Source organism: Oncorhynchus clarkii, chromosome 33 (assembly GCF_045791955.1).
Source record: "Oncorhynchus clarkii lewisi isolate Uvic-CL-2024 chromosome 33, UVic_Ocla_1.0, whole genome shotgun sequence".
Taxonomy (NCBI): Eukaryota; Metazoa; Chordata; class Actinopteri; order Salmoniformes; family Salmonidae; genus Oncorhynchus; species Oncorhynchus clarkii.
This window is the reverse complement of record NC_092179.1, coordinates 37,489,806-37,513,000: the sequence shown is the minus strand read 5'-3', so window position 1 is coordinate 37,513,000 and position 23,195 is coordinate 37,489,806. Positions and strand designations below refer to the sequence as shown.

General features: G+C 48.9%; 1 protein-coding gene across 1 annotated transcript; it reads left to right on the top strand.

The window, feature by feature from the left end:
- The first annotated feature begins 2,723 nt into the window (after positions 1–2,723).
- LOC139393298 (inner nuclear membrane protein Man1-like) lies at positions 2,724–17,444 on the top strand. The gene is made up of 8 exons (XM_071141822.1): positions 2,724–2,933; positions 4,000–4,145; positions 6,296–6,500; positions 9,955–10,133; positions 10,425–10,506; positions 11,838–11,943; positions 15,868–15,946; positions 16,824–17,444. Exons 1-8 carry the CDS (start codon positions 2,758–2,760, stop codon positions 17,000–17,002), a joined length of 1,152 nt encoding a protein of 383 aa, XP_070997923.1. The 5' UTR covers positions 2,724–2,757; the 3' UTR covers positions 17,003–17,444.
- Positions 17,445–23,195: the final 5,751 nt, after the last annotated feature.

Genomic DNA, 23,195 nt, shown 5'->3' with positions numbered 1-23,195 from the left:
GCCTCTAACCACTAGGCTACCTGCCTCTAACCACTAGGCTACCCCGCCTCTAACCACTAGGCTACCTGCCTCTAACCACTAGGCTACCCTGCCTCTAACCGCTAGGCCACCTGCCTCTAACCGCTAGGCTACCCTGCCTCTAACCGCTAGGCCACCTGCCTCTAACCACTAGGCTACCCTGCCTCTAACCGCTAGGCCACCTGCCTCTAACCGCTAGGCCACCTGCCTCTAACCACTAGGCTACCCTGCCTCTAACCGCTAGGCCACCTGCCTCTAACCGCTAGGCCACCTGCCTCTAACCGCTAGGCCACCTGCCTCTAACCACTAGGCTACCCTGCCTCTAACCGCTAGGCCACCTGCCTCTAACCGCTAGGCCACCTGCCTCTAACCGCTAGGCCACCTGCCTCTAACCACTAGGCTACCCTGCCTCTAACCGCTAGGCCACCTGCCTCTAACCGCTAGGCTACCCTGCCTCTAACCAATAGGCCACCTGCCTCTAACCACTAGGCCACCTGCCTCTAACCGCTAGGCCACCTGCCTCTAACCGCTAGGCCACCTGCCTCTAACCGCTAGGCTACCCTGCCTCTAACCAATAGGCCACCTGCCTCTAACCGCTAGGCCACCTGCCTCTAACCACTAGGCCACCTGCCTCTAACCGCTAGGCCACCTGCCTCTAACCGCTAGGCCACCTGCCTCTAACCACTAGGCTACCCTGCCTCTAACCACTAGGCTACCCTGCCTCTAACCACTAGGCTACCTGCCTCTAACCACTAGGCTACCTGCCTCTAACCACTAGGCTACCCTGCCTCTAACCACTAGGCCACCCTGCCTTTAACCACTAGGCTACCTGCCTCTAACCACTAGGCTACCTGCCTCTAACCACTAGGCTACCCTGCCTCTAACCACTAGGCCACCTGCCTCTAACCACTAGGCTACCTGTCTCTAACTACTAGGCCACCTGCCTCTAACCGCTAGGCCACCTGCCTCTAACCGCTAGGCCACCTGCCTCTAACCACTAGGCCACCTGCCTCTAACCGCTAGGCCACCTGCCTCTAACCGCTAGGCCACCTGCCTCTAACCACTAGGCAACCTGCCTCTAACCACTAGGTCACCTGCCTCTAACCGCTAGGCCACCTGTCTCTAACTACTAGGCCACCTGCCTCTAACCGCTAGGCCACCTGCCTCTAACCGCTAGGCCACCTGCCTCTAACCGCTAGGCTACCTGCCTCTAACCGCTAGGCCACCTGCCTCTAACCGCTAGGCCACCTGCCTTTAACCGCTAGGCCACCTGCCTCTAACCACTAGGCCACCTGCCTCTAACCACTAGGCCACCTGCCTCTAACCCCTAGGCCACCTGCCTCTAACCCCTAGGCCACCTGCCTCTAACCACTAGGCCACCTGCCTCTAACCACTAGGCCACCTGCCTCTAACCACTAGGCCACCTGCCTCTAACCACTAGGCCACCTGCCTCTAACCACTAGGCCACCTGCCTCTAACCACTAGGCCACCTGCCTCTAACCCCTAGGCCACCTGCCTCTAACCACTAGGCTACCTGCCTCTAACCACTAGGCTACCTGCCTCTAACCGCTAGGCTACCTGTCTCTAACCACTAGGCTACCTGCCTCTAACCACTAGGCTACCCTGCCTCTAACCACTAGGCTTCCCTGCCTCTAACAACTAGGCTACCCTGCCTCTAACCCCTAGGCTACCTGCTTCTAACCGCTAGGCCACCTGCCTCTAACCGCTAGGCCACCTGCCTCTAACCACTAGGCTACCTGCCTCTAACCGCTAGGCCACCTGCCTCTAACCGCTAGGCTACCTGCCTCTAACTGCTAGGCCACCTGCCTCTAACCGCTAGGCCACCTGCCTCTAACCACTAGGCCACCTGCCTCTAACCACTAGGCCACCTGCCTCTAACCACTAGGCTACCTGCCTCTAACCCCTAGGCCACCTGCCTCTAACCACTAGGCCACCTGCCTCTAACCACTAGGCCACCTGCCTCTAACCACTAGGCCACCTGCCTCTAACCACTAGGCCACCTGCCTCTAACCACTAGGCCACCTGCCTCTAACCCCTAGGCCACCTGCCTCTAACCCCTAGGCCACCTGCCTCTAACCACTAGGCTACCTGCCTCTAACCCCTAGGCCACCTGCCTCTAACCGCTAGGCCACCTGCCTCTAACCGCTAGGCTACCTTCCGCCTCGAGAAGCAAATATGAGAATCATTGGAGTCAACATGGGCCAGCATCCCTGTGGAACGCTTTCAACACCTTGTAGAGTCCCTGACGAATTGAGGCTGTTCTGAGGGAAAAGTGGGTGGGGTTTAACTCCATATTAGGAAGGTGTTCTTAATGTTTGGTCCACTCAGTGGGTGTTGTCTGATGACAAACACATTTGTTGTAGCTGTAATGACACAAACTGCTCAAGGATAGTTTGAAATCTTACCTCAGTGGATTACTGTTGAAATGAGGTGTCTGTCTGCCTGTCTGTCTGTCTCCGCCCGCCCGTCTGCCTGTCTGTCTTCTCCCGCCCGTCTGCCTGTCTGTCTGTCTCCTCCCGCCCGTCTGCCTGTCTGTCTGTCTCCTCCCGTCCGTCTGCCTGTCTGTCTGTCTCCTCCCGCCCGTCTGCCTGTCTGTCTCCTCCCGTCTGCGTGTCTGTCTCCTCCCGCCCATCTGCCTGTCTGTCTCCGCCCCCCCATCTGTCTGTCTGTCTGTCTCCGCCCTTCTAATAATAAGTGGTTTATCTGCAGCTCACGTTAATGTTGTCCCCATCAGGCCAACATGACTGTACCGCCCCGGAGCAGCAGCAGGCCAACAGGAGTCTGTCTCTGAAGGAAGCCTCTGACTATCTCCTGCAGCAGAATGAACAGTACCGTCACTGGGTTCTCCTCGCTCTGGAGTGGATCATACGGACAGGGGAGGACGTTGGCATACGGTAAATATGGTTTCTCTTCTAAGATTCTCTGAAGAGGAGAGCATATCGGGTCGTGGGCATTAGGACACGCGTCAGGAAACAGAAACGGGCATTTCATATCGGACACGTGGTCCCTCCCTGTTTGGGTGGTCCCTCCCTGTTTGGGTGGTCCCTCCCTGTTTGGGTGGTCCCTCCCTGTTTGAGTGGTCCCTCCCTGATTGGGTGGTCCCTCCCTGTTTGGGTGGCCCCTCCCTGTTTGAGTGGTCCCTCCCTGTTTGGGTGGTCCCTCCCTGTTTGGGTGGTCCCTCCCTGTTTGGGTGGTCCCTCCCTGTTTGGGTGGCCCCTCCCTGTTTGGGTGGCCCCTCCCTGTTTGGGTGGCCCCTCCCTGTTTGGGTGGCCCCTCCCTGTTTGGGTGGTCCCTCCCTGTTTGGGTGGTCCCTCCCTGTTTGTCTGTGTTCTTGTGTTTGGTGCCTAACCCTGTTATCAACCCCTATGATGTATTCTCATACTAATGGAACATCCTCCTCTCCCTCCTCCCCCTTCCTTTCGCTCCCCTCCTCTCTTCTCTCCCCCTTCTCTCTCTACCTCCTCCCCCTCACTCTTTTTCTCCCTCCTCCCCCTCACTCCTTCTCTCCCCCTCCTCCCTCCTCCCCCTCCTCTCTTCTCTCTCCCTCCTCTCTTCTCTTTCCCTCCCCCTTCTCTCTCCCTCCCCCCCCTTCTCTCTCCCTCCCCCTCCTCTCTTCTCTCCCCCTCTGTTCTCCCCCTCCTCTCTCTCTTCTCCCCCTCCTCTCTCTTCTCCCCCTCCTCTCTTCTCTCTCCCTCCTCTCTTCTCTCTCACTCCTTCTCCCCCTCACTCCTTCTCTCCCTCACTCCTTCTCTCCCTCCTCTCTTCTCTCCCCCTCTCCCTCCTCTCCCTCACTCCTTCTCTCCCTCCTCTCCCTCACTCCTTCTCTCCCTCCTCTTCTCTCGCCCTCCTCCCCCTCACTCCTCTCTTCCTCCTTTCTCCCCCTCCTCTCCCTCACTCCTTCTCTCCCTCTCCCTCCTCCCCCTCACTCCTTCTCTCCCTCTCCTCCCCCTCCTCTCCCAGGCTGATCGGGGATAACCCAGAGGAGGCAGTAGCGGATGTGAGTGAGGTGGCTCGTCTGGAGTCGACCCACCCCAAGATGTCCTTCTCCTGCCGCTTCAGAAGAGCCTTTTTCACTGTCATCCACAGGGTGCTGCTCATCCTAACAGGTGAGGCATGTCTTCTCTCCTCCTCTTTACAGTCATCCACAGGGTGCTGCTCATCCTAACAGGTGAGGCATGTCTTCTCTCCTCTTTACAGTCATCCACAGTGTGCTGCTCATCCTAACAGGTTAGACATGTCTTCTCTCCTCTTTACAGTCATCCACAGGGTGCTGCTCATCCTAACAGGTTAGACATCTCTTCTCTCCTCTTTACAGTCATCCACAGGGTGCTGCTCATCCTAACAGGTTAGACATGTCTTCTCTCCTCTTTACAGTCATCCACAGGGTGCTGCTCATCCTAACAGGTTAGACATGTCTTCTCTCCTCTTTACAGTCATCCACAGGGTGCTGCTCATCCTAACAGGTTAGACATGTCTTCTCTCCTCTTTACAGTCATCCACAGGGTGCTGCTCATCCTAACAGGTTAGACATGTCTTCTCTCCTCTTTACAGTCATCCACAGGGTGCTGCTCATCCTAACAGGTTAGACATGTCTTCTCTCCTCTTTACAGTCATCCACAGGGTGCTGCTCATCCTAACAGGTTAGACATGTCTTATCTCCTCTTTACAGTCATCCACAGGGTGCTGCTCATCCTAACAGGCCTCCTCCTCTTTACAGTCATCCACAGGGTGCTGCTCGTCCTAACAGGCCTCCTCCTCTTTACAGTCATCCACAGGGTGCTGCTCGTCCTAACAGGCCTCCTGTGTGAGGTGTATTCTACTATATGAAGTATCTAATCTAACCTCTCTCTCTCTAGTGATTGGTCTGGTGTGAGGTGTATTTTACTATATGAGGTATCTAATCTAACCTCTCTCTCTCTCTCTAGTGATTGGTCTGGTGTGGGCTGTATTCTACTATATGAAGTATCTAATCTAACCTCTCTCTCTCTAGTGATTGGTCTGGTGTGAGGTGTATTTTACTATATGAAGTATCTAATCTAACCTCTCTCTCTCTCTCTCTCTAGTGATTGGTCTGGTGTGAGGTGTATTCTACTATATGAAGTATCTAATCTAACCTCTCTCTCTCTCTAGTGATTGGTCTGGTGTGAGGTGTATTCTACTATATGAAGTATCTAATCTAACCTCTCTCTCTCTCTCTCTCTCTCTCTAGTGATTGGTCTGGTGTGGGGTGTATTCTACTATATGAAGTATCTAATCTAACCTATCTCTCTCTCTCTCTCTCTCTCTCTCTAGTGATTGGTCTGGTGTGAGGTGTATTCTACTATATGAAGTATCTAATCTAACCTTCTCTCTCTCTAGTGATTGGTCTGGTGTGGGGTGTATTCTACTATATGAAGTATCTAATCTAACCTCTCTCTATCTCTCTCTCTCTCTCTCTAGTGATTGGTCTGGTGTGAGGTGTATTCTACTATATGAAGTATCTAATCTAACCTTCTCTCTCTCTCTAGTGATTGGTCTGGTGTGGGGTGTATTCTACTATATGAAGTATCTAATCTAACCTCTCTCTCTAGTGATTGGTCTGGTGTGGGCTGTATTCTACTACATGAAGTATCTAATCTAACCTCTCTCTCTCTCTAGTGATTGGTCTGGTGTGAGGTGTATTCTACTATATGAAGTATCTAATCTAACCTTCTCTCTCTAGTGATTGGTCTGGTGTGAGGTGTATTCTACTATATGAAGTATCTAATCTAACCTTCTCTCTCTCTAGTGATTGGTCTGGTGTGGGGTGTATTCTACTATATGAAGTATCTAATCTAACCTCTCTCTCTCTCTTTCTCTCTCTCTCTCTCTAGTGATTGGTCTGGTGTGAGGTGTATTCTACTATATGAAGTATCTAATCTAACCTTCTCTCTCTCTCTAGTGATTGGTCTGGTGTGGGCTGTATTCTACTACATGAAGTATCTAATCTAACCTCTCTCTCTCTCTAGTGATTGGTCTGGTGTGGGCTGTATTCTACTATATGAAGTATCTAATCTAACCTTCTCTCTCTAGTGATTGGTCTGGTGTGAGGTGTATTCTACTATATGAAGTATCTAATCTAACCTCTCTCTCTCTCTCTAGTGATTGGTCTGGTGTGAGGTGTATTCTACTATATGAAGTATCTAATCTAATCTTCTCTCTCTAGTGATTGGTCTGGTGTGGGCTGTATTCTACTATATGAAGTATCTAATCTAACCTCCTCTCTCTCTCTCTCTAGTGATTGGTCTGGTGTGGGCTGTATTCTACTACATGAAGTATCGTTGGAGGAGAGAGGAAGATGAGACCAGGCAGATGTATGACATGGTGGAGAGAATCATAGGTGTTCTGAGGATCCACAACGCATCGTGTCAGGAGAACAATGACCTCCAGCCCTACCTGCCCATCCCTCACGTCAGAGATTCCCTGGTTCAGCCCCAGGACAGGTCAGTACTAACCTCCTACCTGCCTATCCCTCACGTCAGAGACTCCCTGGTCCATCCCCAGGACAGGTCAGTACGAACCTCCTACCTGCCTATCCCTCACGTCAGAGACTCCCTGGTCCAACCCCAGGACAGGTGAGTACTAACCTACCTGCCCATCCCTCACGTCAGAGACTCCCTGGTCCAACCCCAGGACAGGTGAGTACTAACCTACCTGCCCATCCCTCACGTCAGAGACTCCCTGGTCCAACCCCAGGACAGGTCAATACTAACCTCCTACCTGCCCATTCCTCACGTCAGAGACTCCCTGGTTCAACCCCAGGACAGGTCAGTACTAACCTACCTGCCCATCCCTCACGTCAGAGACTCCCTGGTCCAACCCCAGGACAGGTCAATACTAACCTCCTACCTGCCCATTCCTCACGTCAGAGACTCCCTGGTTCAGCCCCAGGACAGGTCAGTACTAACCTCCTACCTGCCCATCCCTCACGTCAGAGATTCCCTGGTCCAACCCCAGGACAGGTGAGTACTAACCTCCTACCTGCCCATCCCTCACGTCAGAGACTCCCTGGTCCAACCCCAGGGACAGGTCAGTACTAACCTCCTACCTGCCCATCCCTCACGTCAGAGACTTCCTGGTCCAACCCCAGGACAGGTGAGTACTAACCTACCTGCCCATCCCTCACGTTAGAGACTTCCTGGTCCAGCCCCAGGACAGGTGAGTACTAACCTCCTACCTGCCCATCCCTCACGTCAGAGACTCCCTGGTCCAACCCCAGGACAGGTCAGTACTAACCTCCTACCTGCCCATCCCTCACGTTAGAGACTTCCTGGTCCAGCCCCAGGACAGGTCAGTACTAACCTCCTACCTGCCTATCCCTCACGTCAGAGACTCCCTGGTCCAACCCCAGGACAGGTCAGTACTAACCTCCTACCTGCCCATCCCTCACGTCAGAGACTTCCTGGTCCAACCCCAGGACAGGTGAGTACTAACCTACCTGCCCATCCCTCACGTTAGAGACTTCCTGGTCCAGCCCCAGGACAGGTGAGTACTAACCTCCTACCTGCCCATCCCTCACGTCAGAGACTCCCTGGTCCAACCCCAGGACAGGTCAGTACTAACCTCCTACCTGCCCATCCCTCACGTCAGAGACTCCCTGGTCCAACCCCAGGTCAGTTCCAGCACTAGGGCCATATAAAATCTGCGTTGTGGAGAAGTTGGAATCCAGACATTAAAATTGAATTCAACAATATTCAACAATCTATTGAACTTTAGTAGGGAATCAACTAAATGTATGTAACTCAGTAGGGAATCAACTAAATGTATCGTTCTCAGTAGGGAATCAACTAAATGTATTGATCTCAGTAGGGAATCAACTAAATGTATTGATCTCAGTAGGGAATCAACTAAATGTATTGATCTCAGTAGGGAATCAACTAAATGTATCGTTCTCAGTAGGGAATCAACTAAATGTATCGATCTCAGTAGGGAATCAACCTGACCTTATTAGGGAATCAACTAAATGTATCGATCTCAGTAGAAAATGCATACATTTGCCCAAGTTCACCATAAGACGTGAACAAAATGCGTCAATGAGTACGTTTATGTGCACACTAATAATTCGATATTAAACTAGATTTTTACGGCAGTAGACCGAGTGTGGCAACAGTGATGTAAACACCGAACTCTGCTCATAGTAATCGGCGTAGGATAAGTTTTGATCTTATCTGTAAGCCTACACCGATTTTGAACAAAAAAAAAATTACCTACCGGTTTTCTGAGCAATCTTTCAAATGATTTGGGACATTTTAATCTGCTTTCCAGCGGTGAATTTGATCTGTGTCAGCAGCGTTTACGACGACAAGCCTCGCTCTTATGAGCGGAGTGGAGTGAGTTAAGGAACGACTGAACGTGTGCATCTCAGAAGTGGGTTTCACAGACCGACTTTGTATGTCCGAAGTACGATCGTCTTCCCCCGAAAAATAACACGGTCGCTGCGGTAGAACGGCAATTCTGATTGGTTTCCACGTTTATTTTTTAAGTTCCCATCAAGGAAGCCTGATGTTCAGATGTGTCCATGGAAACGGGATTATTAGGGAAATCGTCCTTCTCGCAAAGCATGTAAAACGTTTCACACTATTATATTAACCTGACTATGCACAATAATTATATTGTGTGCGTGTAACCGTGATTTTATTATTATTATATTTTTTGTATTTTGAGGCAACGGCACAGGAATGCCCCTGTCTGTGTGCGCGTTTGTCTACCACTAAGTGTAGCTGCTAGCGACGATGCTGACAACAGTCTTCTGGTAGATGGAAAGGCTTTCACAAACAAAACCTTCTCAATTAAATGTGAACTACAAAGTGGAACTCTTACCTTCCTGGCAGAATTATATCAGCATTTATTAGCATCAGTCCGGTGGCCATTTTGTTTTTGCAAACTCTGCCATCACATGAGCTCTACAGAAACATCGCTGACCAAACGATGTTCTCTGGCTGGTTCACAGGTGAGTTAAAGGGTAACTACGCCAAAATAATCTACCTTTCTCAGACTTCAAAAATGGACTCCTGATATGATTTTTAAGCACTGTTTTGGACTTAACATCCAATATTGTTGTTTTTCTATAAATAAAAAGTGTGATCTTAGACCACTGGGGAAAAACTGGAAAAACTAAACGGAGCAAATGGAATTTGGGGGAAAAAAAATAAAAAATGGAATCAGGCAAAAAAGTTTCCAGATTTTGTGTCTATTAGCTAAGTGGTTACAGGAATGGACATGGCTTCTTGAAGCCTCTAAACTGTATGGACCTCATGGGCTTTATTAAGAAGCTGTGGTCATTTAAACTGTATGGACCTCATGGGCTTTATTAAGAAGCTGTGGTCATTTAAACAAATTCAGACTTTTAAAAATGTTTTAATTTATTTTTTTTAACCTTTATTTAACTAGGCAAGTCAGTTAAGAACAAATTCTTATTTTCAATGACAGCCTAGGAACAGTGGGTTAACTGCCTGTTCAGGGGCAGAACGACAGATTTGTACCTTGTCAGCTCGGGGGTTTGATCCTGCAACCTTTCGGTTACGAGTCCAACGCTCTAAACACCAACGCTCTAACCACTAACGCTCTAACCACCAACGCTCTAACCACCAACGCTCTAACCACTAGGCTACCCTGCCGCCACGGCTTCTTAAACTAAACTACTTTGTTGTGTTTAGGGCAGATTCTGTTGTTTAGTCCCCCGAGGAGCAACGTTTCAGGGAAAAAAATCACATCTTGTTCAGTTTAACTGGGTTTTCCTATCATGTCAGAGAGACCAGCTATGTTTGTTTCCATTCTACCATTTAGAGACAAGCTATGTTTGTTCTACCATTTAGAGACCAGCTATGTTAGTTTCCATTCTACCATTTAGAGACAAACTAGTCATAATGACTGTTCATTTCTATTCTACCATTCCAGAAAGAAGCTGAAGAAGGTCTGGGACCGGGCTGTGACCTTCCTCTCAGCCAATGAGAGCCGTATCAGGACAGAGTCTCAGCGGATTGGCGGAGCCGACTTCCTGGTGTGGAGGTGGCTCCAGCCCTCTCTGAGCTGCGACCAGATCTCACTCGTCCCCTCCAAAGTCTGGCAGGGCAAAGGTAACTAACCCGTCCCCCCATTCCTAGTGTGCTCCCAAATGGCACCCTGTTCCCTACGTAGGGCACTACCAACTCCCTATTAATACCCAGGGTTATAAAATGTGATGTTCGATGAGCAGGTGTCCACGTACTTTTTTGGTCGTGTAGTTTTATGTCAGAAATAAGAAAATGTTTCTTCCCTGCTGTTATACTGTCCATCTAGCGTCTCTTGTCCGTCTCTTGTCCATCTAACACATTTCCTGTCTTTTTCTCTATGGAACGTCTCTTTCCTGTCTGTCTCTCTTCTCTCAGCGTTCCCTCTGGACAGGAGGAACTCTCCTCCCAACAGTTTAACGCCGTGTCTGAAGATCAGAAACATGTTTGATCCAGTCATGTGAGTACCAGAGGGTGTTACTAAGTCAATGTGTTCACCATCAGTCTTTAAGGTTCTGTCGGGGTTCGGGATGAGCAAGGACTTGTCAGGGGACTAAAAACGCTCTCTTTGCATGTCGGTATCGGCAGACTCTCTCTTAGATGTGGACGTTGGCAGACTCTCTCTTAGATGTGGACGTTGGCAGACTCTCTTAGATGTGGACGTCGGCAGACTCTCTCTTAGATGTGGACGTTGGCAGACTCTCTCTTAGATGTGGACGTCGGCAGACTCTCTCTTAGATGTTGACGTTGGCAGACTCTCTCTTAGATGTTGACGTTGGCAGACTCTCTTAGATGTGGACGTTGGCAGACTCTCTCTTAGATGTGGACGTTGGCAGACTCTCTCTTAGATGTGGACGTTGGCAGACTCTCTCTTAGATGTGGACGTTGGCAGACTCTCTCTTAGATGTGGACGTCGGCAGACTCTCTCTTAGATGTGGACGTTGGCAGACTCTCTCTTAGACCTAGACGTTGACGTTGGCAGACTCTCTTAGATGTGGACGTCGGCAGACTCTCTCTTAGATGTGGACGTTGGCAGACTCTCTCTTAGATGTGGACGTTGGCAGACTCTCTCTTAGACCTAGACGTTGACGTTGGCAGACTCTCTTAGATGTGGACGTCGGCAGACTCTCTCTTAGATGTGGACGTTGGCAGACTCTTAGATGTGGACGTTGGCAGACTCTCTCTTAGATGTGGACGTCGGCAGACTCTCTCTTAGATGTGGACGTTGGCAGACTCTCTCTTAGACCTGGACGTGGACGTTGGCAGACTCTCTTAGATGTGGACGTCGGCAGACTCTCTTAGATGTGGACGTCGGCAGACTCTCTTAGATGTGGACGTCGGCAGACTCTCTCTTAGACGTTGACGTCGGCAGACTCTCTCTTAGATGTTGACGTTGGCAGACTCTCTTAGATGTGGACGTCGGCAGACTCTCTTAGATGTGGACGTCGGCAGACTCTTAGATGTGGACGTTGACAGACTCTCTCTTAGATGTGGACGTTGGCAGACTCTCTCTTAGACCTAGACGTTGACGTTGGCAGACTCTCTTAGATGTGGACGTCGGCAGACTCTCTTAGATGTGGACGTCGGCAGACTCTCTTAGATGTGGACGTCGGCAGACTCTCTCTTAGATGTGGACGTCGGCAGACTCCCTCAGATATATATTGTATCAAGTGTTTTCCCATATGTGCCACATGTACTGTCCTATCCTACCTGTGTGTTGTTGACTACCAGGTTAGAGGTGGGTTCGGACTTCTAGATGACATCTGACCCCTTTACGTGTGTGTGTAACAGGGAGGTTGGTGAAAACTGGCATCTGGCCATCCACGAGGCCATCTTGGAGAAGTGTTGTGACAACGACGGTATCGTCCACATCGCTGTCGACAAGAACTCCAGAGAGGTGAGTGTCTGTCACAGCTGTTATATCAACCAATGGCTGTGTTCGACAAGAACTCCAGAGAGGTGTCTGTCTGTCACAGCTGTTATATCAACCAATGGCTGTGTTCGACAAGAACTCCAGAGAGGTGAGTGTCTGTCACAGCTGTTATATCAACCAATGGCTGTGTTCGACAAGAACTCCAGAGAGGTGTCTGTCTGTCACAGCTGTTATATCAATCAATGGCTGTGTTCCAAGTGGTTCCCTATTCTTTTACCAAATAGGTGCTATCTTCTGTATACCAACCCCTACCTGATCACAATACAACTGATTGGCTCAAACGCACTAAGAGAACAAGGCACACCTGTTAATTGAAATGCATTCCAGGTGACTGCCTCATAAAACTGGTTGAGAGAATGCCACGAGTGTGCAAAGCTGTCAGTTATCAAGGCAAAGGGTGCCTTACTTGAAGAATTTCAAATTTAACGTTTTTGATTTAACACATTAACAGCCATATGGTTATATATCCACTGACCAGGTGGAACCAACAGCCATCTGGTTATATATCCACTGACCAGGTGGAACCAACAGCCATCTGGTTATATATCCAGGTGGAACCAACAGCCATGTGGTTATATATCCACTGACCAGGTGGAACCAGCAGCCATCTGGTTATATATCCACTGAACAGGTGGAACCAACAGCCATCTGGTTATATATCCACTGACCAGGTGGAACCAACAGCCATGTGGTTATATATCACTGACCAGGTGGAACCAACAGCCATCTGGTTATATATCCACTGACCAGGTGGAACCAACAGCCATCTGGTTATATATCCACTGACCAGGTGGAACCAACAGCCATCTGGTTATATATCCAGCCATCTGACCAGGTGGAACCAACAGCCATCTGGAACCAACAGCCAACTGGTTATATATCCACTGACCAGGTGGAACCAACAGCCGTCTGGTTATATATCCACTGACCAGGTGGAACCAACAGCCATCTGGTTATATATCCACTGACCAGGTAGAACCAACAGCCTTCTGGTTATATATCCACTGACCAGGTGGAACACATGGTTATATATCCACTGACCAGGTAGAACCAACAGCCATCTGGTTATATATCCACTGACCAGGTGGAACCAACAGCCATCTGGTTATATATCCACTGACCAGGTGGAACCAACAGCCATCTGGTTATATATCCACTGACCAGGTGGAACCAACAGCCATGTGGTTATATATCCACTGACCAGGTGGAACCAACAGCCATCTGGTTATATATCCACTGACCAGGTGGAACCAACAGCCTTCTGGTTATATATCCACTGACCAGGTGGAACACATGGTTATATATCCACTGACCAGGTAGAACCAACAGCCATCTGGTTATATATCCACTGACCAGGTGGAACCAACAGCCATCTGGTTATATATCCACTGACCAGGTGGAACCAACAGCCTTCTGGTTATATATCCACTGACCAGGTGGAACACATGGTTATATATCCACTGACCAGGTAGAACCAACAGCCATCTGGTTATATATCCACTGACCAGGAAGAACCAACAGCCATCTGGTTATATATCCACTGACCAGGTGGAACCAACAGCCATCTGGTTATATATCCACTGACTAGGTGGAACCAACAGCCATCTGGTTATATATCCACTGACCAGGTAGAACCAACAGCCATCTGGTTATATATCCACTGACCAGGTGGAACCAACAGCCACGTGGTTATATATCCAGTGACCAGGTGGAACCAACAGCCATATATCCACTGACCAGGTGGAACCAACAGCCACGTGGTTATATATCCAGTGACCAGGTGGAACCAACAGCCATATATCCACTGACCAGGTGGAACCAACAGCCATCTGGTTATATATCCACTGACTAGGTGGAACCAACAGCCATCTGGTTATATATCCACTGACCAGGTGGAACCAACAGCCATCTGGTTATATATCCACTGACCAGGTAGAACCAACAGCCATCTGGTTATATATCCACTGACCAGGTGGAACCAACAGCCACGTGGTTATATATCCAGTGTCCAGGTGGAACCAACAGCCATATATCCACTGACCAGGTGGAACCAACAGCCACGTGGTTATATATCCAGTGACCAGGTGGAACCAACAGCCATATATCCACTGACCAGGTGGAACCAACAGCCACGTGGTTATATATCCAGTGACCATGTAGAACCAACAGCCACGTGGTTATATATCCAGTGACCATGTAGAACCAACAGCCACGTGGTTATATATCCAGTGACCATGTAGAACCAACAGCCATCTGGTAATATATCCACTGACCAGGTAGAACCAACAGCCTTCTGGTTATATATCCAGGTAGAACCAACAGCCATGTGGTTATATATCCACTGACCAGGTGGAACCAACAGCCACACGGTTATATATCCAGTGATCAGGTGGAACCAACAGCCATATGGTTATATATCCACTGACCAGGTAGAACCAACAGCCATCTGGTTATATATCCACTGACCAGGTAGAACCAACAGCCATGTGGTTATATATCCACTGACCAGGTGGAACCAACAGCCATCTGGTTATATATCCACTGACCAGGTGGAACCAACAGCCTTCTGGTTATATATCCACTGACCAGGTGGAACACATGGTTATATATCCACTGACCAGGTAGAACCAACAGCCATCTGGTTATATATCCACTGACCAGGAAGAACCAACAGCCATCTGGTTATATATCCACTGACCAGGTGGAACCAACAGCCATCTGGTTATATATCCACTGACTAGGTGGAACCAACAGCCATCTGGTTATATATCCACTGACCAGGTAGAACCAACAGCCATCTGGTTATATATCCACTGACCAGGTGGAACCAACAGCCACGTGGTTATATATCCAGTGACCAGGTGGAACCAACAGCCATATATCCACTGACCAGGTGGAACCAACAGCCACGTGGTTATATATCCAGTGACCAGGTGGAACCAACAGCCATATATCCACTGACCAGGTGGAACCAACAGCCATCTGGTTATATATCCACTGACTAGCTGGAACCAACAGCCATCTGGTTATATATCCACTGACCAGGTAGAACCAACAGCCATCTGGTTATATATCCACTGACCAGGTGGAACCAACAGCCACGTGGTTATATATCCAGTGACCAGGTGGAACCAACAGCCATATATCCACTGACCAGGTGGAACCAACAGCCACGTGGTTATATATCCAGTGACCAGGTGGAACCAACAGCCATATATCCACTGACCAGGTGGAACCAACAGCCACGTGGTTATATATCCAGTGACCATAGAACCAACAGCCACGTGGTTATATATCCAGTGACCATGGAACCAACAGCCACGTGGTTATATATCCAGTGACCATGTAGAACCAACAGCCATGTGGTTATATATCAACAGTGATCCAGGTAGAACCAACAGCCATGTGGTTATATACTCCAGGTGGAACCAACAGCCACACGGTTATATATCCAGTGATCAGGTGGAACCAACAGCCATCTGGTTATATATCCACTGACCAGGTAGAACCAACAGCCATCTGGTTATATATCCACTGACCAGGTAGAACCAACAGCCATGTGGTTATATATCCACTGACCAGGTGGAACCAACAGCCACACGGTTATATATCCAGTGACCAGGTAGAACCAACAGCCACGCGGTTATATATCCAGGTGGAACCAACAGCCATGTGGTTATATATCCAGTGACCAGGTAGAACCAACAGCCACGCGGTTATATATCCAGGTGGAACCAACAGCCATGTGGTTATATATCCAGTGACCAGGTGGAACCAACAGCCACGTGGTTAAATATTGCAGTGAGCCACCCGACAGACAGACTGACGTGGCTGTGTTTATAACCTGTGATAGAGGAGCTTGTTAACCTCTCTCTCCTCTCTCTCCAGGGCTGTGTCTATGTGAAGTGTCTGTCAGCAGAACACTCAGGGAAAGCCTTCAAGGCGCTACATGGCTCCTGGTTCGATGGTAAAATCACAACACACTAGTCTTTGTTTGTCCTTCGTTGTCCTTCCGTCCTCTAATGAACCTTGTTGTTGCCTGCTGGCTGACTTATTGTTGACCATTTTATCTCACCACCTGGGTCAAAGCCCAATAGCTCTTGTTTGCTAACTTTGAGCCAATAGCATTTTGTACTACTATTCATGTGGGGCTGTGATCATTGATACCGGATAAAATAGGAAGGATTTAATAGATTTAGTCACATGGTTGGTTTTCATTGTCTCTCGCTCTCTCCCTACCTACCGTCTCTCTCTCCCCCTATCCTCTCTCCCTACCTACCGTCTCTCTCTCCCTCCCTACCTACCGTCTCTCTCTCCAACTTTCCTCCCTACCTACCGTCTCTCTCCCTACCTACCTACTGCCCCCCCCCTCCCGTCTCCCTCCCTACCTACCGTCTCTCTCCCCCTTTCCTCCCTCCCCTCTCCCCCTTTCCTCCCTCCCTACCTACCGTCTCTCTCTCCCTCCGTACCTACCGTCTCTCTCTCCCTCCCGACCTACCGTTTCCCTCCCTACCTACCTACTGCCCCCCCCTACCGTCTCTCTCCCTACCTACCGTCTCTCCCTCCCTACCTACCTACCGTCTCTCTCTCTCCCTCCCTACCTACCGTCTCTCTCCCCCCTATCCTCCCTCCCTACCTACCGTCTCTCTCTCCCTCCCTACCTACCGTCTCTCTCCCCCCTATCCTCCCTCCCTACCTACCGTCTCTCTCTCCCTCCCTACCTACCGTCTCTCTCTCCCTCCCTACCTACCGTCTCTCTCTCTCTCTCTCTCTCTCTCTCTACCTACTGCCCCCCCCCCCCTCCCTACCTACTGCCCCCCCCCCCCCCCCCCCCCCCCTCCCAGGTAAGCTGGTGACGGTGAAGTACCTGCGTCTGGACCGTTACCACCAGCGTTTCCCTCAGGCCCAGGGCTGTACCACCTCCCTGAAGCCCTCAAACACCTACATGAACACCATGTCCAGACTACGTCACCACACCAGCCCTGACAGCAGCTCTAACACGAACTCTCTAGGCTTCTCTTGAAGGGGGGGGGGGGCAGATTACCCCAGCCTCCCCTCTCCCTCAACCCCACAGATACCACCACACCAGCCCTGACGCTAACTCTCTAGGCTTCTCCTGGGGGGGTGGGGTGCAGATTACCCCAGCCTCCTCTCTCCCTCCCTCAACCCCACAGATACCACCACACCAGCCCTGACAGCAGCTCTAACACTGACTCTCTAGGCTTCTCCTGAGGGGGGGGGGGGGGGGGGGTAGATTACCCCAGCCTCCTCTCTCCCTCAACCCCACCACACCAGCCCTGACAGCCCCTTCTTACCCCTGTGTAACGGTCTCACCTCAACACAAGCCCCCCTTCCTTCAGGCTCCCCTTAACAAGCCTCTACTGGAGGTGATGGCAGCTTGGTGAACCGTCTGTCTCGACTCACAGGGCTGGGTTGAACCGTCTGTCTCAACTCACAGGGCTGGGTTGAACCGTCTGTCTCAACTCACAGGGCTGGGTTGAACCGTCTGTCTCAACTCACAGGGCTGGGTTGAACCGTCTGTCTCAACTCACAGGGCTGGGTTGAACCGTCTGTCTCAACTCACAGGGCTGGGTTGAACCGTCTGTCTCAACTCACAGGGCTGATTTGAACCGTCTGTCTCACAGGGCTGGGTTGAACCTTCTGTCTCAACTCACAGGGCTGGGTTGAACCGTCTGTCTCAACTCACAGGGCTGGGTTGAACCGTCTGTCTCAACTCACAGGGCTGGGTTGAACCATCTGTCTCAACTCACAGGGCTGGGTTGAACCGTCTCAACTCACAGGCTGGGTGAACCGTCTGTCTCGACTCACAGGGCTGGGTTGAACCGTCTGTCTCAACTCACAGGGCTGATTTGAACCGTCTGTCTCACAGGGCTGGGTTGAACCGTCTCAACTCACAGGCTGGGTGAACCGTCTGTCTCGACTCACAGGGCTGGGTGAACCGTCTGTCTCGACTCACAGGGCTGGGTTGAACCGTCTGTCTCAACTCACAGGGCTGGGTTGAACCGTCTCAACTCACAGGGCTGGGTTGAACCGTCTCAACTCACAGGGCTTTGTTTTCTCTTAAGTGGGACTTGACTGTTGGTTGTCCACAACCTGTCTGGACCACAGGAGTGGTGGGAGGCTTTAGACTGACAGTCCTGCTGTGTTTTTTGTTGTAAAGACCAATCAGAGTTTTGAAAACAAAACTTTGGAAGACCACTTGAACAACCAATGGGCTGAGAGATTGGAGACTAGGGGGGGGCGTGGTCTGAGCTGGAGATGTGTGACTAGGGGGGCGTGGTCTGAGCTGGAGATGTGTGATTCGCCGGTTCCCCGTCGACACTATTAAAACATTTTTTTTTTTTTTGTATTACAAACTTTATGGATTTAAACAAGGAAACACAACTTCCATTTCGTTCTAATGGCATATTTAAAAATATATGAGAGAGAAACAACCCCCACTTCTTTCTCTTGTCTCCCCATCCTCTCCTCCCTCCATCCCCCTTTTTTTAACGAGACTGACCCCATGATTTTTCGAGGAGTTGAGTTGGGGGGGGCTATACGTTGAAATTGCTGCATGTGCAGGTTAAAGGTAGTCTATTTAAGCTTTTGAATTTATACCAATAATCTGGATGTTTATTTCCTGGAGAATGGAATCCCTTTTTTCCATTTTCTTTCCTTTAGTTTTTAGTCGAGCCGGCGGAGGAAAGGCAGGCGAATAAACACCTAGCCGACTGAAGGGTGGGAGTGGGGGCCGACTGAAGGGTGGGAGTGGGGGCCGACTGAAGGGTGGGAGTGGGGGCTTCGCTGTCGGCTGGAAATACATGTTGAATGGCTGGGCTGGTGGCGGTGGCGTCCTTTTGAATGATCTGTATTAATAAAGAAAAGAAAACATAAGCTCTCTTTTATTTTTCCCTTCTCTCTCTTCTCCTGCCTACTAGCTACAATACTCTTTTAACATACCGACTGCATCAGATTCTGTGTCCAAGAAGTGGAAGCGTTTGTGAGAGATTGGGAGGATAACTTGTTGCGAGACAGTGATTTTGGCAGGTGGTGTTGGTGCAACCCCCCCCCCCCCAGGGCCTACGTCTTCGATTGAAAGGAGTTTAGAGAAGAGGGGGGGCTGATAACGTGGGCGATCAGTCAGTCGTCCATTTTGTATTTTTTGGCTTCTTTGGTTTTCTGTCTTAACTCTATATTGGCGGCCATTTTAAGTATATTTCCTCCCTCAAGCAGCCCTGGTCTAAAGTAGTGCACTACCCCAATGGGTCCCTGGTCTAAAGTAGTGCACTACCCCTATGGGCCCTGGTCTAAAGTAGTGCACTACCCCTATGAGCCCTGGTCTAAAGTAGTGCAATACCCTATGGGTCCCTGGTCTAAAGTAGTGCACTACCCATATGGGCCCTGGTCTAAAGTAGTGCACTACCCCTATGAGCCCTGGTCTAAAGTAGTGCACTACCCCTATGGGGCCCTGGTCTAAAGTAGTGCACTACAAAGTGATCAGGATGCCATGTCGGATGTGTGTACTACCCCTATGGGTCCTGTGTGTACTACCCCTATGGGTCCTGTGTGTACTACCCCTATGGGTCCTGTGTGTACTACCCCTATGGGTCCTGTGTGTACAGGAAGAGTTCAGCTGGTTTCATATGTGAAGCTCCAGATTCCCTTTATTGGTCGTTCATACAAACCTGTTTTATTACTACTGTTGTGAGAGAGAAATCATCTGTGTCCCCAAAATGGCACCTTATTCCCTATAAAGTGCACTAATCCTATAGGGCCCTGGTCTAAAGTAGTGCACTATATAGGGAATAGGGCTCTGGTCTATAGTAATGCACTATATAGGGAATAGGGCTCTGGTCTATAGTAATGCACTATATAGGGAATAGGGCTCTGGTCTAAAGTAGTGCACTATATAGGGAATAGGGCTCTGGTCTATAGTAGTTCACTATATAGGGAATAGGGCTCTGGTCTATAGTAGTGTACTATATAGGGAATAGGGCCCTGGTCTATAGTAGTGTACTATATAGGGAATAGGGCTCTGGTCTATAGTAGTGCACTATATGGGGAATATGGCTCTGGTCTAAAGTAGTGCACTATATAGGGAATAGGGCTCTGGTCTAAAGTAGTGCACTATATAGGGAATAGGGCTCTGGTCTATAGTAGTGTACTACATAAGGAATAGGGCTCTGGTCTATAGTAGTGTACTATATAGGGCTCTGGTCTATAGTAGTGTACTATATAGGGAATAGGGTTCTGGTCTAAAGTAGTGCACTACATAGGGAATAGGGTTCATTTTTTGGACGCGAACGAACACTTTTCTCCTGCCATGTTGAAAGTCATTTAGACTTGTTTTGTTTATCTGTGGTTCTTTAATTGTATCCAGCCGTTGTTGTTGATTTAAACGCAGACCTCATGTAATATCATTATTATAGTCGTGTCAGATATGATGCAGAGAGAGAACACGCAAAACCCGTTGTGTGTGTTGTTTTTTCAGATGCAACGCGGAAATAAAACCAGTGTTTTTAACGTTTGATGCAGAAATAAGCTGATTCACAATCATTTAAAACATTGTTTTTAGAGTACAAAGCTACACGTGGCCCGTGTTCCAAACGCCACCCTCTTTTCAACCCAAAGTAGTGTACTATTTAGGGGAATAGGGTGCCATTTTGTTTTGATATGCACCCCGCCCTGTTGTGTCTGAATGGAGACTGTAAAGTCCTGAATGATTTGCACGTGAGCTGGATTTTATTGTTGTCGTCAAACTATCAACACATTCATAATGCTTCAAGATCAAAGGAATCGCCACCATTAAGATTATTTGGATATTTTGTTGGGGGGGGGGGGGGTGCAGGGGGGGGGGGCAGGGCGGGGGGGGGTGCAGGGGGGTGCAGTGTGAAGTTGAAAGTGGGGTTTGCTGTAAGTTGTACAAAATGATGCACATTTAAAAAAATAAAATTAAAAAATGTTTTAATGAACCTGGTGCAGTCCTGTCCCCCTGCAGCAGTTATTGACCTGGTTGTGCCTTAACTTTGTGCTTTAAAACAAACACCAACAAACAGCTGTCGCTGCATTACTGGAGAATGTCTTGGGGTTTACTATAGTGGTATAATCATTGTTTGAAGGGAACGTGAGGTCAGAAAGAAAGAGCTTTATTACAAATGTGTGTTTTCTTGGAAAGTTTTGTTCTTTTTTTTTTTCGTTCTGGACAACACCTAGAATGGGGTGTTTTCGTAGGTGTGTTTGTGTCCAACAATATGCTTTCCTGCCCCCCCCACCAGAGTGTCCAACAATATGCTTTCCTGCCCCCCCACCAGAGTGTGTCCAACAATATGCTTTCAGGTTGTTGTTTGGGTAGTCAAACATGGGTAGTTTTTTTAAATGTTTAGAGACTTTCTGCTTTACTCTCCTTCCCCTTTACAGAATGACCTTTCTACATTAAAACAGTTGTATTCCACTGCACAGAGCTGAATATGTACAAAATAAACAACGTTCAAAATGGAAGCCAGTTTTGTTTTTTTTTGCTGACTGTACTTTCCTGTGTGGTGCATCATGGGTAATGGTGATCTTTTAAAAAATATTTTTTTTGTAATAATTGTCACCAGCCTGATGGTGAATACCAGTGATGCACCCGAAGGTTGTTTTTCTTCCTGAGAAATGAAATGAGACTGTATAAAGTGAGTGGATGTACATGTTTGGTCTGTGTGTGCGGCTTACAAAAAAAACACACATTTTCCAGAAATCAGTTTTAAAAGGATTTTGGTGTGTTCTGCTTATTCCCTCTTAATTCCGGTTATCTTCCAACTGACATTTCTGGGGAATTTGGGTAAAGTTTCCAGAATTTTCTAAACCCATCTGTGTGGCACTTCTCTACGGTCCAAGGTGACGCTGCTTCAACTACCAGCTGCTCCCCTCCTTAAATGACGTTTCTTTATCTCGTTTATGTCAACATTGTACATTTTTATATTTGTAATATGTACTATTATTATTATTATTATTATTATTATTATATGCAGAACACGTTTCATTCCTAATGTATCGTTCACATTGACCTATCACAACCCCTCCCTCAAGTCACATGACGCTAAAGTTGTCCAATAATGTCCAGACATTTTAAAAGGTTCAGATGTTTTTAATGTAATTGGTCACTTAATTGTCTTGTAAAAAAAATGGCTCTGATTAAAGATTATTTCCTTCTTCGTCACTGCTCTACATAATTAGACTTGTATGTTTTATAATCAGTTGTGCAGTGAAGACTGCTAATGGGGTGTGTGTGTGTGTGTGTGTAGTGTTGTTCCACAGCTTTCTCTCTCTCTATATCTTCTCCTATATGGAGATGGAAGGTGTCCTCGCCTGTCCTCTACCTCATCCCAACCCCCCCCCCCCCCCCCCCCCTCAGTGCAGAACCTGTCCAACAGCTGTGCCTGTGTCCACTATGCTTCCTGACCCACCAATTGAGGTGTCTGAGTCAACCTACCATAAGGGGGGGGGGGGGGGGGGAACTCTGACCAAAAATGTAACTCAAAACAGACCATGTAGATTTGAGTCTGGGCTCCTGTGACCCATTTTAAGAATTGTACTGTATAATAATGAAATGATGTGTAACACCACAAACCATAGGGGGTCCAGACCCACAGTCTGGGAACCACTGCTCTAAAGAGTGGAAACCATAGGGGGGTCCAGACCCACAGTCTGGGAACCACCGCGCTAAAGAGTGGAAACCATAGGTGGTCCAGACCCACAGTCTGGGAACCACCGCTCTAAAGGGTGGAAACCACAGGGGGTCCAGACCCACAGTCTGGGAACCACTGCTCTAAAGAGTGGAAACCATAGGGGGTCCAGACCCACAGTCTGGGAACCACCGCTCTAAAGAGTGGAAACCATAGGGGGTCCAGACCCACAGTCTGGGAACCACCGCTCTAAAGAGTGGAAACCATAGGGGGTCCAGACCCACAGTCTGGGAACCACTGCTCTAAAGAGTGGAAACGCATGGACAATGCTGGAACCAGGGAAGGAACCAGGCTGTCCAACATGAGTTTACAGCAGTAAGCGGTCTTATTTCAGTCATTCAAGGAGTGGGGTGAACACATTGATCATCTATTGTCATTGGATTTGGGCATCTTCTTCACCTCCAGAATCAAACAGTAGGAATAGTCTATTCTAACTCACTATTCTAACAGTGCTATTCTAACTCACTATTCTAACAGTGCTATTCTAAC

What these genes read in the sequence shown, in the direction of transcription:
- LOC139393298 (XM_071141822.1), top strand. Translation starts at nt 2,758, where the DNA reads ATGTTGTCCCCATCAGGCCAACATGACTGTACCGCCCCGGAGCAGCAG. An exon ending in GGTGCTGCTCATCCTAACAG is followed by an intron (nt 4,146 to 6,295) that starts GTGAGGCATGTC and finishes CTCTCTCTCTAG; the next exon opens with TGATTGGTCTGGTGTGGGCT. An exon ending in AACATGTTTGATCCAGTCAT is followed by an intron (nt 10,507 to 11,837) that starts GTGAGTACCAGA and finishes TGTGTGTAACAG; the next exon opens with GGAGGTTGGTGAAAACTGGC.